We start from the raw sequence: 13445 nt of genomic DNA, 5'->3' as shown, positions 1-13445 counted from the left end.
TATTTATTTATATATAAATGAAAATATTAATATATATAAACATATATGTAAATATATATATATATAGATATAAAAAATATATAAAAATAATATATATATATATAATATATATATATATAAATATAAATAAATATATATATATATAAATAATATATATAAATATACATATACATAAATAATAATAATAACAATAATATATATATATATATATGTTGGGTCAAATTTGTGTGGAGGTTGAAAAATACAAGGGGGAGTCTTTATGGCCCAAAATAGTTATTTTAGACCACATTGGTAATGTAATTCGACAGGCAAATTACAGTAATATTTTTAGCAAATTTCTTTGAAAAATAGGGCCTAGGCCTAGCTAGGTATACAGTAATTTCATTTTACAGTAGTTTGGAATGATATCAGGAGTGGGGGTGGTGGCAGTGCCCTACTAGGACTACAATGTATTTGAATCTATCTTGGGTCCGATAGTCCACACCAGTTAGGCTCAATCGTCTGTCACCCAAAGTTTTCATTACGATGATTAAGAACGTATACTATCTAGGCCCTAGGCTAGGCTTAGATTGCTGCTGTCACTCTGCTACGTATACTACTACCGCATAACAAAGAAAGCGACCCACGCGGTGCATTCTTAAATTTTACACACATTATTAAAATGTATTAGACGATAACATGATATCACTGAATGAATGATCTACCACCCTCGCATCGCAGTAACTACTGTACTGAACTAGGCTTAGCTTTTAGGCCTCATGTTTTTGTGGAAAGTTAGACAGTCGTTATGTACCCGACAGTCGGCTGCCTTTATATCTTCACTTGTCTTCAATTTGCATTCAAAGGGTACATTGCTACATAGCCAACTCTTGGGGATATAGTACCTTCATATGAGTACTCGTACAACAGAAAAAAACGTCGCATGGAGTTAGTGAAAAATGGAGATCTAAATGAAAAAAACGATGTATTTCAGCAAGTATTAAAACCTTTTTGTTTTATTTTAGGCCTTCTTCAAAATACCTATGCCACAGCAGTTGATTTTTTTTTTGCCGTAAAACCAAAATAGTTTCATCCATGCCGACTTGCCGATCGCTTATCGTGAGCCCTGATTGAACAGAAATTTCACATCGAACTTCTCATCGCGAGGTAAAACAAAATGTCGGAAAACTTTTCTTTGACGCATGCGCATTTGCATAAATGTCTACACACACACGCACACACATACTACACACAATAAAAAACAAAGGAAAAAGAAGAGTGATTACAATAGTTCCTATTGCATTGCATGCATAGGAACTAAAAATCACACAGAAATAATTTCTACACAAATACTGTAAAGTAATTTTATTAAAGTTTATATATAATGTAAAACCCCTTCCTCTAAAAAATATGCTTCATAAAACATGGCTGTTGTAGGCAGACGAAAGTAGCTAGTACTGGTTTACCGGGTAGCTAGTACTGGTTTACCGGGTAGAGACCCATTAGGGGAGAAGAAAGAAAGTTACTGTATGAGCTAGTCCACACCTCAAGCGCTTTGAGACTTTGGTATAAAGCGCTATATAAATCTAATTACATTACATTAAATGTACAAATTGTTTTTATACAATGTCTCCATACTCCTATATATACACTAAAAATTTATAAAATATACAGCTGGATTTTTAAAACAATATCACTTATTGCGCAAATTGTTGTACAGGGCCAACTGTATCCTGAAGAGACAAGTATTGTAGCGCCTTGCCAGGGAAATGATACAATCTGTGTATCCGAGTATATTTTGAGAAACCTCAAAGCAAAAATATTTGTCTGAAACACTACAATAAGGTAAATAAATTAACATGGGCTTGTGGAATAAAGATGGCCAACAGATTCAAGTCCATGATATTTTTGTTGAGGGCCTTGAATAGTCAGCTCAGTGTTGAAGCTAAAAGAATTATTCTCTTAAAAACATTGCTGAATAAAATCAATCTTTGATTATTGAATTTTCAATTTTTGTGTGAACTCTTTTCTTGTGTTTAATTGGATCCATAACAGTATAGTTTTTACGACAACACTGATGAATGCACAGCCATAATGTTTCAGTCATTTTGACAGCAACATCTTCCAGAAATCCTTAACACCAAATTATCTTGTCATAGTCAATAAAATGCATCAGGATACAGGAATGGTAAAGTCTCTGCTATTAGCGGCCAGTGCTAGTAAGTGTGGAGTAACCTGGAAAATAAAAAATAAAAAGGTTATACAGCAGTTACATTTCTGGGAGTTTTCATGTGACTAAAAACTACACTAAAATCCTGTCCCGACTACCAAATTTTATTTGACAAAAATACTGTTGTATGCCCATATATAGTCATGATGTGCCCATATATAGTCATGATGTGATGTCATCATGACCATATTTAGGCATGTCCAATGTTTTTGATAGTCTTGACAGCTTAAAGCTGCCCAAAGAATATAAAATTTGTTTAGTTTGTCACATAATAAAGACCGTCTTTACAAGTCTCTTTGAAGTTGGGGGGGGTGGGGGAAGATGGAAAAATCTTCACCCTGAAGTGTACTGGCATTGGGTATCACCACACACAGCAAAAAAAAAAAAAAAAGATTCTAATGTCTTAATGAACCTTAACAACCGACCAATCCGAGCAGGGCAAGGAATACCAGCATATTCTATAAATGTACATGTTTATAGGCTACTGTTGTTTTGTGGGACCTTTAGCAACAACATCGAGGGGTGGATCTGTAATTTTTTTAATGAGGGGGCACAAATTTCAAACATGCCTAGATGTAATCAGATAAATAAATATCCAATAATGATATGATTTGTGTTCAGTATATGCTATTAGGAAATATTGTAACATTTAGTAGTGGTTGGACCATTTAATATTTTTTCTGATGGCAGTGGCAAAACCGGTGGAACATTCCATCCCCCACCCCCCTGCCCTCTCCGACCCTGATAACCATTTTGATTGAACCTGCCTGACAAACGTGGAACACACATGCTCTTTCATCATATTGGCTGAATAACGTTAGAGAGCTCCATAGTTTGACAAATCCACTTGAATTGACTCTCAGAATACCTTCCATCTTCTTTTGATCATACTGAAGGAGATCGACAGCAGCAGCAGCATGTCCGTGAAGCTCAGTCACAGCTTTGGTTACCATGCTCTTTAGCATCATGGCGTCAACAAGTGGAGATGCGACTTCATATTGCCTGTGAACAACAATGTAATATTAGAGTACGAGTAGAATAAAGAGTGAGAAAATACAGTAATTCTGACTTAATTTTGGGTATGGGCATGGTCCGTGACTACCTAATAGCCGTAAATAGGTGCTTCATGGTAGATACATGTTCACATCATTCCACAACGACGGGCTGAAATGAACCATAATATCGGGGTAACTCCCTACTCTTCCGAAAGATGCAATGGGTTCTTTAAAGTGCACATGAGCCAGATGTATACACTGGACCTCCACTTTAAGTCCTTATCCGAGAAGACATGGTTCTACCAACCAAACCATGGGTGAGGAGCGGCTAGAACAAACGCCGATGTTAAGGCTGTAGCTAGCAGCGCCCCTGCCTTACCGTTCTGCCACTCGACTCACCCAATATCATGGGGAATCTGCAGTTTCCTGCACTGCAGAGTGCAAGCTGTCCACAACCTAACCCATCTCCTGAAAATCAGAATGTTGTTGCTGTGTTATTTGTATGCCTTAATGAAGTTAGTTGGCCAAAGTCAAAGTCAAAGTAAAACTTTATTCATCCTTCAACGAAGGAAACTGAATGCTCACATAAAACTTTTAAAAAACAATGTACAATCACATAAAAAAAATATTCATAAAATTAACGTTTAAAATGTGCATTAAAAAGTTTAATCCCAGCAGGAATAAATGAACAGGAATAACGATTGGTGTGGACAATAGGAGACCTCAGCCTACCACTTCGCTGAAAGACGACATATTGATGGAGTGGATTGGCGATAGATCTCGTCAGCAAATTTAATAACAGGGCACATACAATGTGCTGATCTATAGTCAGCCGTGTAAAGGCTAAATAAAAAGGGGGCAAGTACAGTTCCCTGAGGAGCGCCCGTATTGGACCTAATTGTATTTGACTTTACGTCTTTATCTAACTTTACGAACTGAGAACGATTAATCAAAAAATCAAAAACTAAGGAGATTAAGGGAAAAGGAATATTCATGCGATCTAATTTGTCAAATAAAAGATGAGGTTGAATTGTATTAAATGCAGATGAAAAATCATAATACATAATTCGAGCACAATAAGTCAGTGGGTTAAGGCATCTGCATAGACAGCAGGTCTTTGGTTCCCATCCTGGTTAACTTTTTATCACGCATGCAGATTCATCTTCTATCTGTTGAGGCGAATAAATGAATTGAATTGATTTGAACGTTCCAAAATTTATTTATAATTTAACTGCAAGACAGTTGCTAACTGTGTTAGAGTCCATCTCTATTTCATAATAATAATATCGTGATTTATATACATTATACGTCAATATTTCCTCAAAAAATACAAAGCCGAGGAAGAATAAAGTTCTTATACAATGTATAGCAGCCCCAAACAACTAAAAATAACAATTTGATATGAAATGGAATCAAGTCCTACTACTAGTACCAACAACACACTGCTACTAAGTACAGTACCAGCACTTACAGCTTGAATTTGATGTAAAACTGTTCAGCACGTTTACTAACAACACGTGTGTATGGTGAATCGCAGAGTTTACTGGTTTCCTGTGACATTTTGCAATCTATAAACTATGGAGAAACATTAATAATTGTTCGGCAGACGATTGCTTCCTTATATTGAGGAGTAAAGACAAAAAAAGGATCAGAAGTGAGTCCAGATCTACAACTTCATGCTCCCAATGTTTACAATTATTTTGGCAATACTAACAGCGCCCTCTTCTAAGAGGAAACAAACACAACACATGAACGAAAGAAACGACGACGCAAGGTTGGCAGTCGAGTGTTTTTACTGGATATTGTTCAGGTTTCAAGCGGAGGATTTACTCAAATATATGTGTAGAAGATTAAGTAACATAGTAGGGCCATTTAGCTATATGTAAGTATCGATTTTGGCTTATCCTTAAACGTCTGGTTAATTGATGTAAACCATAAATTTCCATTTGGCTAGGCCTCTGCCTATCCAGGACATTTGGCTAGACCCTATTTTTTGTGCGTCGTTAGGGGGCCGGGGCGGTCAGATTCTCGTAATTGATGTTGTTTGGACGTGTGGACCCAGGCTAGCGCTGACCCATGCATGCACGAAATATACACTTACTACAGTTATATTTTTACTGTTACATGCATATCTATTAATTAACATATTGCCAAAAAATAAATTGTGCCTCTCTGATCATAGAGTCAAGTAAATGTAAGATTTATAATTTATATAAAATTAATTATTGTTATTAAAAGAATCTATAAAACCATTGTAAAAAATAAAAAGGGCGCTTGATAAACTAACTTTTGGAAAAGATGATCTGATGTTCAGTAGTAAACTAATATAACTATGTACTGCTTTCCAATGTAAAAAAGCAAGGTGATATATGGTAAACTTCTCATATATTCTCTAGTTGGCTTTGTTGTGAATACTGCTATTATGTTTTTTTCATAACAACCAGGATCGATTGTTAAGAGCAAAAAAATGTCGCTTTACGATGGCTTAGGTGTTGATCTAGGTCCGAAGAAGGAAAAAACCCATGATGGGAAGAAGTCTGATGTCTGTAAGTTGTACTGATTAGTAATAATGAGTGTTATAAGAAAGTTTGATTTAGATAACTTTTGTACATGGATATTATTTCCTTCATTTGTAACTCATTAGAGTTGTGTTGTGTTTGACTCTTGAATGAAATATATAATAATAATTTATATATTTATATATATTTATATCTTTTACACATTTACTTAATAATAATGGTATTTGAAAATGTTGTTATCCTGTGTTCTGTGGTTGCTTGCACAGCAAATGATACATTGGCACCTATGGACCTCTTTTGATGTAAATTGACAGGATTTAAAGTTCCAGATATTTTCTCTAAGATTTATTTTCTGTTGAAATTTAGCGGGATGGTCAGCTGGGATTCGGATGATGCAATCCCAGCTGAGGTTAAAGAAGGCTGCATTGACTGAAACTCAGAGGAAAATACGGTCAGCTACATTGGCACCGGTCGTAGATCTTAAAGGGCAGAGCATCGGGTTAGTAGAGGAAGGCATGGCAGTATCACCCCCTGTTGCTCCATCATTTACCCCTTCAAAGGTAGCCTGAATTATTTGTTTCTCTTTTGCTATGGTATCTCTTATAGAGGGAGGATATTGTCTCTACTCAATCAGGATGGACACAAACAAAACTGATTTTCAATTGAAAGTTAACTTCTTTAATAACTTTAAAGTTATTCACAGCTAAAAACAACACTACTGCCTAAGCCTCATAAAGAGTCTTCGTTGATAAAAGTATGTTATTTCATTTATTTTAGAGGGCCCTGAATATCAGCCAACCTATTAGAATACACTTAAAGGGTCACTCTTTATAAATAGGGTTTTAAAAAATCAGTTGCATGTTCCTCAAGATTTTTTTTCATGGTGACTCTGGTTTGCGTGCCAGTTACTGTATGTTTTACCTGTTGGGCCATGTGGCCGTGTATTCAATTTTTGAATAAAGTGTGCCTAAATACAAAAAATAAATAAATTAAGAAACAGGACAGTCTGAAATACTGCATGCATTAAAAAAAAAAATCAGAAATAACATCAAGAAAAAATACAAATGCCAGTAATTAAATATACAAAACCAAAAACTGGAATCTATCAAAACATTGCAGGAAACAACATATTGTTTGTTTCAATTTATTAATATATTTGCTCAAAAATGCCTTGGGATTTCTGACCCAATAGATGAGCCATTTAATTCAATACAATCTATTTATTCATTATACAAATATGATTATTGTCTCACTGTAGTTCTCTAATAATTAAAAATTTAAATTTCTCGTTTTTTAATTATTAACATTAATATTATTATTACTGTTGTTTATATTGAATTACTAATTGAGGAACTTTGCTTTTCAGCATTCTCAGCCAATATTTACAGGTGATAGAATAGATGTTATGGGAAGTGATATTGGAAATGAGTACGACCCTGCATATCCAAATGAATATGAGAAAGTAGTTAAAAAAATGCGAGAAAAACGTCAAAAAGAACGACAGCTGGAAAGAGAAAAGGACATTGAAGAAAGGTATGTTAGACAAATGCGTGCAGTCCAAGATATTTAAGAAATAATGTACTATTTTCTGACTTTTATTTGTTAAATCATCTTTAATTGTGATTTGTATTGGTGTATGTGTTTGAGTACCATAATTCAAGATGTGTTATATTTGAATTTTAGGAGAAAACGGAGGGAACGGGAGAGAGAACGTGATCGTGATCGGAATAGAGACCGAGAAAAGCGTGACCGTTCACCTCAAGGATTCTCCAGAAGACCAGCAGACAGCGATGAAGAGGAAGATGATGAGCGTGACAAACAAAAAAGGAGAAGTAGGGGTTTTGGGACAGTTATTATTATTTCAGTCATATCTTTTTATGCTATGTTAAGACATCTATTCATATCATAATATTAACGTGGTCAGAGAACAACTAAGAATTCTCACTAAAAATATAATATTTTTGTTATTTTTTTTAGGTGCTGGGGCCTGTGCTATGATTGCTCCACCATCGAGCTTGATCAATGAAGATGCACAACCTACAGAGGAAGAGTGTAAGTTATCAGTAAATTTAATTTTAATGTTTTAACAGATGATAATGGTATTCCATTTAAAGTATTTTTTTTTTTTACCTAAATCTGACATGTTGGCGCACGGATAATAATTATTCTGTACATATGGAAAAAATGTAATTCAGGTGGAAACCAAACTCGCAAATTCAGAGGTACAGGCCCGGTGTCATACCACTTGACAATGATGGCTGAAATTGGACTCCTGAATTGTAGCAAATATTGCAAATGTAAATAGTAGTTTATACTGTATAAACATAATTATATTAATTAGCAATAATTATGCTGATAAAAATAATAATTATTATTTTGTAAATACTAAGATGTTGGTGTTAATAATTTTAGGATGAGTGATGTTGATGTTAGAACTTTGAGGTTGTAATTGTAATCCGTCTGTGTACAGTTAAACTTGACTAAGTCGACTTTGCCTAACTCGAATAATTTCTAAATCGATCTTATTTTACATGCCAAATTGTTGTGTTTTCCATTAATTAACAAACTGGAAGTCAAATTTTATCTAAGTCGAACAATTTTTCAATGGCATTTTGGATTCGACTTAGGCAAGTTCAACTGTATTTCGCTTGTGTCCATGAGCAAGGCACCTATTCTGCATTACTCCTTACTACCCACGAGTATAAATGGGTACTTGGTGGGGTTACCTTCTCCTTCACAGATTACAGCAGCAACAGTTCATGTGTACACAATTTCTGGGGAAAAAAACAAATAAAAAAGACAAATAAATAAATTTTTAAAAATAACAATGCAAAATTTTATTAGACTCAGTAATACTAAAATCATTTTTTTTATCGTACCAAAAAAAAAAAAACAAATGAAAAAAAAAAAACCCAGATAACATTTGTCAGGAAATGTCTTAATTTCTGTATCCAATTGAAAATGTGTTTTTGGTTCTTTGGTTACCAGTAAAAGCACCAATGTTACCACCACCACCATCGTCAACACGGCCAAAAAACTTTGGTGACATCATTAAGAAAAATAAATCAAACCAGGAGGAGTTGCATCCTGAAAGGTCGACAACACCACCTCCAGGCAGTGAATTTGAGGATCTAGATCTTCTTCCAAATGCCTCCAAGATACAAAACTTCCAGCCTCCAGTTGGTTTAGGGTGAGAATCTCTTTTTAAGTGTTTTGTAAGGAAGGTTCCCAGAGTGAAAAAAAAATGATTTAAAATCAGAAGTCTAAATATCTGGCCTGTGTGCACCCATTTTGTTGTAGAGTGATATGAACCTTAAACTACAAAGTGACTTTTCTGGCTGCTACAGTATTTAGGATCAAGCTTACACACAATTAAGCACAATGATGCTGTGATTTGTTGGTTTTTCTCCTACATTTACCTTGCATTTAAATGTCTTTAAATTTTTTGTATTTCCTATCTGTGTATTCACTGGCCACTATTTTCTCCCCCCATCTATACTCAGAGCTGCATCTGTTGCTGCTAAAATTATGGCTAAGTATGGATTTAAAGAAGGTAGAGGTTTAGGCAAGTCTGAGCAAGGAATAAGTACAGCATTGTCAGTGGAGAAAACAAGTAAAAGAGGAGGCAAGATCATTGATGCCTCAAAGTCAGGTACCGTAGCTTAATTATCTATTAACATCATTTTTATTTCAACATAAAGTGGCTCGTCACTGGACAAAATAAACTCTGTAATTATCTATAACTACAATCAAAACATGTTCTCTATAATTTCTACTTTGCTTACTAATTTAAAATAATCTTGGATTGTAAGGCAGACATCTTAATAACCACACATCTATGTGATTAATTATATATATTATAACTTTAATTATTATTATTTTTAGTATTGATATTTGTATTTCTTTATTACAGAGCCTTTGCCTCAATTTCCGTTACCAAATATTCCTAGGCAACAAACTACAAACATGCCATCTTTGTTAAAAAATCCTACAAAAGTTGTGTTGCTCATGGTAAGTACCGTAACAATAATAAGAGTTATATTAATAATAATGATAATGATCATAATGATAATAAAAATAATAAAGATGATAAATGAAGCATGTTTAGTAACTGTCGAGCTTGTGGCAAAGTAGTAAGAGTTTGTTTGAGATTAACCATTTGTTTGTGCATCGCTGCCAACAGATCCAATGACCCAATAATTAAAGCACCTCTGAAAAAGGAAGTTTTAATTGAATTCCCAGTTAAAGTACATATCCTTTCTTCATATTGAGACACCACAGTCTTTAACAAATGTTGTTATTACCAATAAATTTACATCTGTGGCTTTGGTAGAACATGGTTGGACCAGGGGAAGTTGACGAAGATCTTGAACCCGAGACGGCTGAGGAATGTTCAAAGTACGGACCAGTTACCAAGGTGGTAATTTACGAGGTAAGATAAATGAACCTGAAATGTCAGTGAAATTGTGTGAGGCAGCTGAGATGCATAGCAAATGTTGTGTATTTCTTGTTCAACATGGTAGTGTAGATGAGGCGCAGACCAGAGCAGATTGCTATAAATCAGTCTTAACTGGTAGTCTTAACTCCTCGAATAATGCCGGCTTTATCATTTAGACAGCCTTACTAAAGTCACTCTGCTAAGACCATTGCTATTAAACGGTCTTCAATTAGACCGCTTTGAGTATTGAAATGCAAACGAGCACTCTCTGGTAACATGAAATTGAGGGTGCTGTTACGCTCGCTCAAAACATGCATATTTATCAAAATGAACGGAAATAAACTTAGACCGGTTTTTTATAGACGCTGAGAAGCTTGCATAATATTCATCTTTCGATTCTTGGTCTTTGAGGAACTAGGCCTAGGTCTAGTACCTGTAACGCCATGATGAAAATGATTTAAGATCGTTTTAAGCCTCCTACGAGTAGGCTTTAAAATTTAGGAGGCTAACTGGTTAGACCGCAGTGAAGCAATGGTCTATAATCATAGACCAGTAGTGAGGTCACAATTATAGCCGGCTAAGACCATCTAAAGACTGCTTATAGCAATTTGCCCCAAGAACTTAAGCAAAGTACTGGACTGTGAACAGACATTACTAACTGATCAATAAACATGCTTAAAAAATATTGTAATAATGTTTTATACATTTGACAGGAACCAGACAAGGTAGAAGAAGAGGCTGTGAGAATATTTGTTGAATTTGCTAGAATGGAATCAGCCATCAAAGGTATGTTCTTTTGTAAAATGCTTTAACATTAGTAATTACTAAATAATTATAGTATGTCTATCATATAAATCATGATAATACCAAGGAATTGATGTGCTTCAAATTATTTGAGAATTTGTAATCTAAAGCAGTGATTACTAGCTGCGACATTACAAAATAATCCTTAAGGTCATAAGTAGCTAGTCTTGAAATGGGGGCTGATAAGTTTGGGGTGCAACAGGGAAGTGTGGTGGTAGGGGCCTCAATGATTAAGTGAGAGGGCACTAGCTCGCAAACCCAGGTGATATGAGGTGATTTTTAACTACTTGAGCTTGATTTTGTTGCTTCTTACGTTTTCAAAGGGGGAGGTGACTAGGGTGCAAGCTTTTTATTGTTTTGGGGTGGGGGTGTGACCCCCCCCCATGCACCCCCTAGATATGCCACTGATTTTAAGCCATTGATCTTGTGTGCAAGCATTTGCATATAATATATTAAATTCTGTCAAAAATGAATTATATAGATGTTTGTTTTTGCTTTTTCTACAGCTGTTGTAGACTTAAATGGAAGATATTTTGGTGGTAGAGTTGTAAAAGCATCTTTCTATTCTGTGGAGAAATACAAAGGTTACCAGTTAAATGAATGACCAGTGTTAGCATACTGTACAGACTAAGGGAACATGGATACTATTACGGAGGACCCTTGCCAGGCTAAAGCCGGGCACACACTCTGCACGATGGTCATCGGTCGACGCGACTACATTGAGAATGCAATGACACAATGCAGACGCAACAGATCATTTTTAATGACGATCCATTCAGACTGCCACCAACAATCAGCAGATCGTGTCCCTTCTAAAGTTCACAGGAAGTAAGTTGGATTCGTTAGCCGACGGTCGTACAGTGAGTGCCCATCTTTACAGGACATTGAAGGCTTGACTGAATGCCAGTGTACTTGATAAGGAATATTTGAAAGCTAAGCTGAATGACTCATTCTAACATAGGGCTCGTTCATACTTACAATTTAGGCGATGAAGATTACTGCTAATCCACTTAAATATGTTCCCCGAATCGTGATTTGTTGAAAAGACCTTAAAAAATCCAACACACCAAACTTAGCGATTAAACAGCATCTGTAGGCATCCATCAGCACAATAAATCTTCTTCAGCGCATCAAATCTGTGTTAATTACGCGATAAATTTGACAAGTATGAACGCCTAGAAAATCTACGCCTAAAACATGAAAAAACAGAGTATGAACACAGCCATAGAGGCTATAGAAACATTTATAGCTTGATCAAAGAACTCGTATGAGCATTTAGACTTAAAACTATCAATAGCTTCATTGAATAAACCTAAGCCAGTGTACAGATTCAATGAAGCCCTCATGCTAATAAGACTTTTTTGCAAGATGTTATCTCATCATCCCAGGCCGTTGAGTATATCATCTAACTGTTGATTTGCATTGTCCAATCAATGGAACAAATTGCAATTGGATTTAGTAGTGATTTTTTTTTTTTTTTTTTGGAAAGTATGTTACAACCATTTGCAATAATTATTAGTAGCGATAATCAGAAATATTGTGGGTTTTTCACACAGGCTTCAGCAGAGCATTGGTATATAACCATTATAGATCTCTGTGTGGATCTGTATTCTATAGATACAGTAATGTATTTTACTTCTAATCAACTACTAATTTTATAATAAAATTTGTATTTGAAAATTGGCATAACAATCCCAGAAAGGCAAACATGAGGTATTAACCAATTGTTAAGTTTTGAGGCCCTGTTGAAAAGTAGAAGCCTTAAAAGCCATTATTTTCTTTCAAAAATTTCCTTAGGGCCCAAGGTCTCTATATAGCCTGCTACCTTCGCATGGCTTGCCTTATTCTTTACGGTGTAATTAAGCAGGGTTGTTTGATCTTTCTGCACATCAGCCGCAAATAAGACCAGTCATTATAGCAAATTAGTGACTGCTCTGATGATATAGGAAAATTAATGTGGAAGGTAGAGTAAAATGGTGACATTGAGATTCAATAATTTTTATATAGTAGGATCATGACTATTATGCCTAATTAATATTGTTTGCAAACTGGATGCTAATGCTGTGTTGAACAAAATATAAAATTGTATTTTACCTACCTCTTGGTGTTAGTGGTTTAAAATTAATATTGATAAACCTAATAGCAGAATGAGATTGTTTTACTGTCAATTCTCTAATAAAAACAAAGCAATGGAAAATGATGTGCTGTGTGTTCTTAAAAGTTATATTCTCTCTATTGATATACTGTAGTGGGTATTCAGTATATATAGTTTGCCAGTAGTGTATCTATAAGTGTTGACAGGTGGTGGTAATGATAGTGGCAGGCACAAAGGTTAAGTGGGTGATTCTATGACTGAGTGAGGAATATCAGCAACTTGAGTGCAATTCTTTTGCCCGGCAACTTTCCAGTCGGGTGAGTAATAGGAGGGGCGTACATCCTTCAATTCCCCATAGCAATGCCACTGATATAATTGCTTGCTT

General features: G+C 35.1%; 2 protein-coding genes across 2 annotated transcripts; one reads left to right on the top strand and one right to left on the bottom strand.

The window, feature by feature from the left end:
* Nucleotides 1-1329: 1329 nt before the first annotated feature.
* LOC117115030 (ribonuclease P protein subunit p14-like) lies at nucleotides 1330-4919 on the bottom strand. Its single transcript, XM_033258670.1, has 3 exons — nucleotides 4676-4919; nucleotides 2977-3211; nucleotides 1330-2214 (listed from the first exon to the last, which is right to left on the bottom strand). The coding sequence occupies exons 1-3, from the start codon at nucleotides 4762-4764 to the stop codon at nucleotides 2152-2154; spliced, it is 387 nt and encodes a 128-aa protein (XP_033114561.1). The 5' UTR covers nucleotides 4765-4919; the 3' UTR covers nucleotides 1330-2151.
* A 23-nt stretch (nucleotides 4920-4942) lies between these two features.
* LOC117115028 (splicing factor 45-like) lies at nucleotides 4943-13165 on the top strand. The gene is made up of 12 exons (XM_033258668.1): nucleotides 4943-5086; nucleotides 5649-5750; nucleotides 6090-6283; nucleotides 7090-7256; nucleotides 7407-7555; nucleotides 7701-7775; nucleotides 8712-8913; nucleotides 9227-9375; nucleotides 9637-9734; nucleotides 10057-10155; nucleotides 10875-10947; nucleotides 11472-13165. Exons 2-12 carry the CDS (start codon nucleotides 5672-5674, stop codon nucleotides 11567-11569), a joined length of 1383 nt encoding a protein of 460 aa, XP_033114559.1. The 5' UTR covers nucleotides 4943-5086; nucleotides 5649-5671; the 3' UTR covers nucleotides 11570-13165.
* The last annotated feature ends 280 nt before the right edge of the window (nucleotides 13166-13445 follow it).

The sequence above is a fragment of the Anneissia japonica genome, unplaced genomic scaffold (genome assembly GCF_011630105.1).
Source record: "Anneissia japonica isolate Jap-2015-1 unplaced genomic scaffold, ASM1163010v1 scaffold24_len2511860_cov200, whole genome shotgun sequence".
NCBI classification, from domain to species: domain Eukaryota; kingdom Metazoa; phylum Echinodermata; class Crinoidea; order Comatulida; family Comatulidae; genus Anneissia; species Anneissia japonica.
This window is presented reverse-complemented; position numbering and strand designations above follow the sequence as displayed.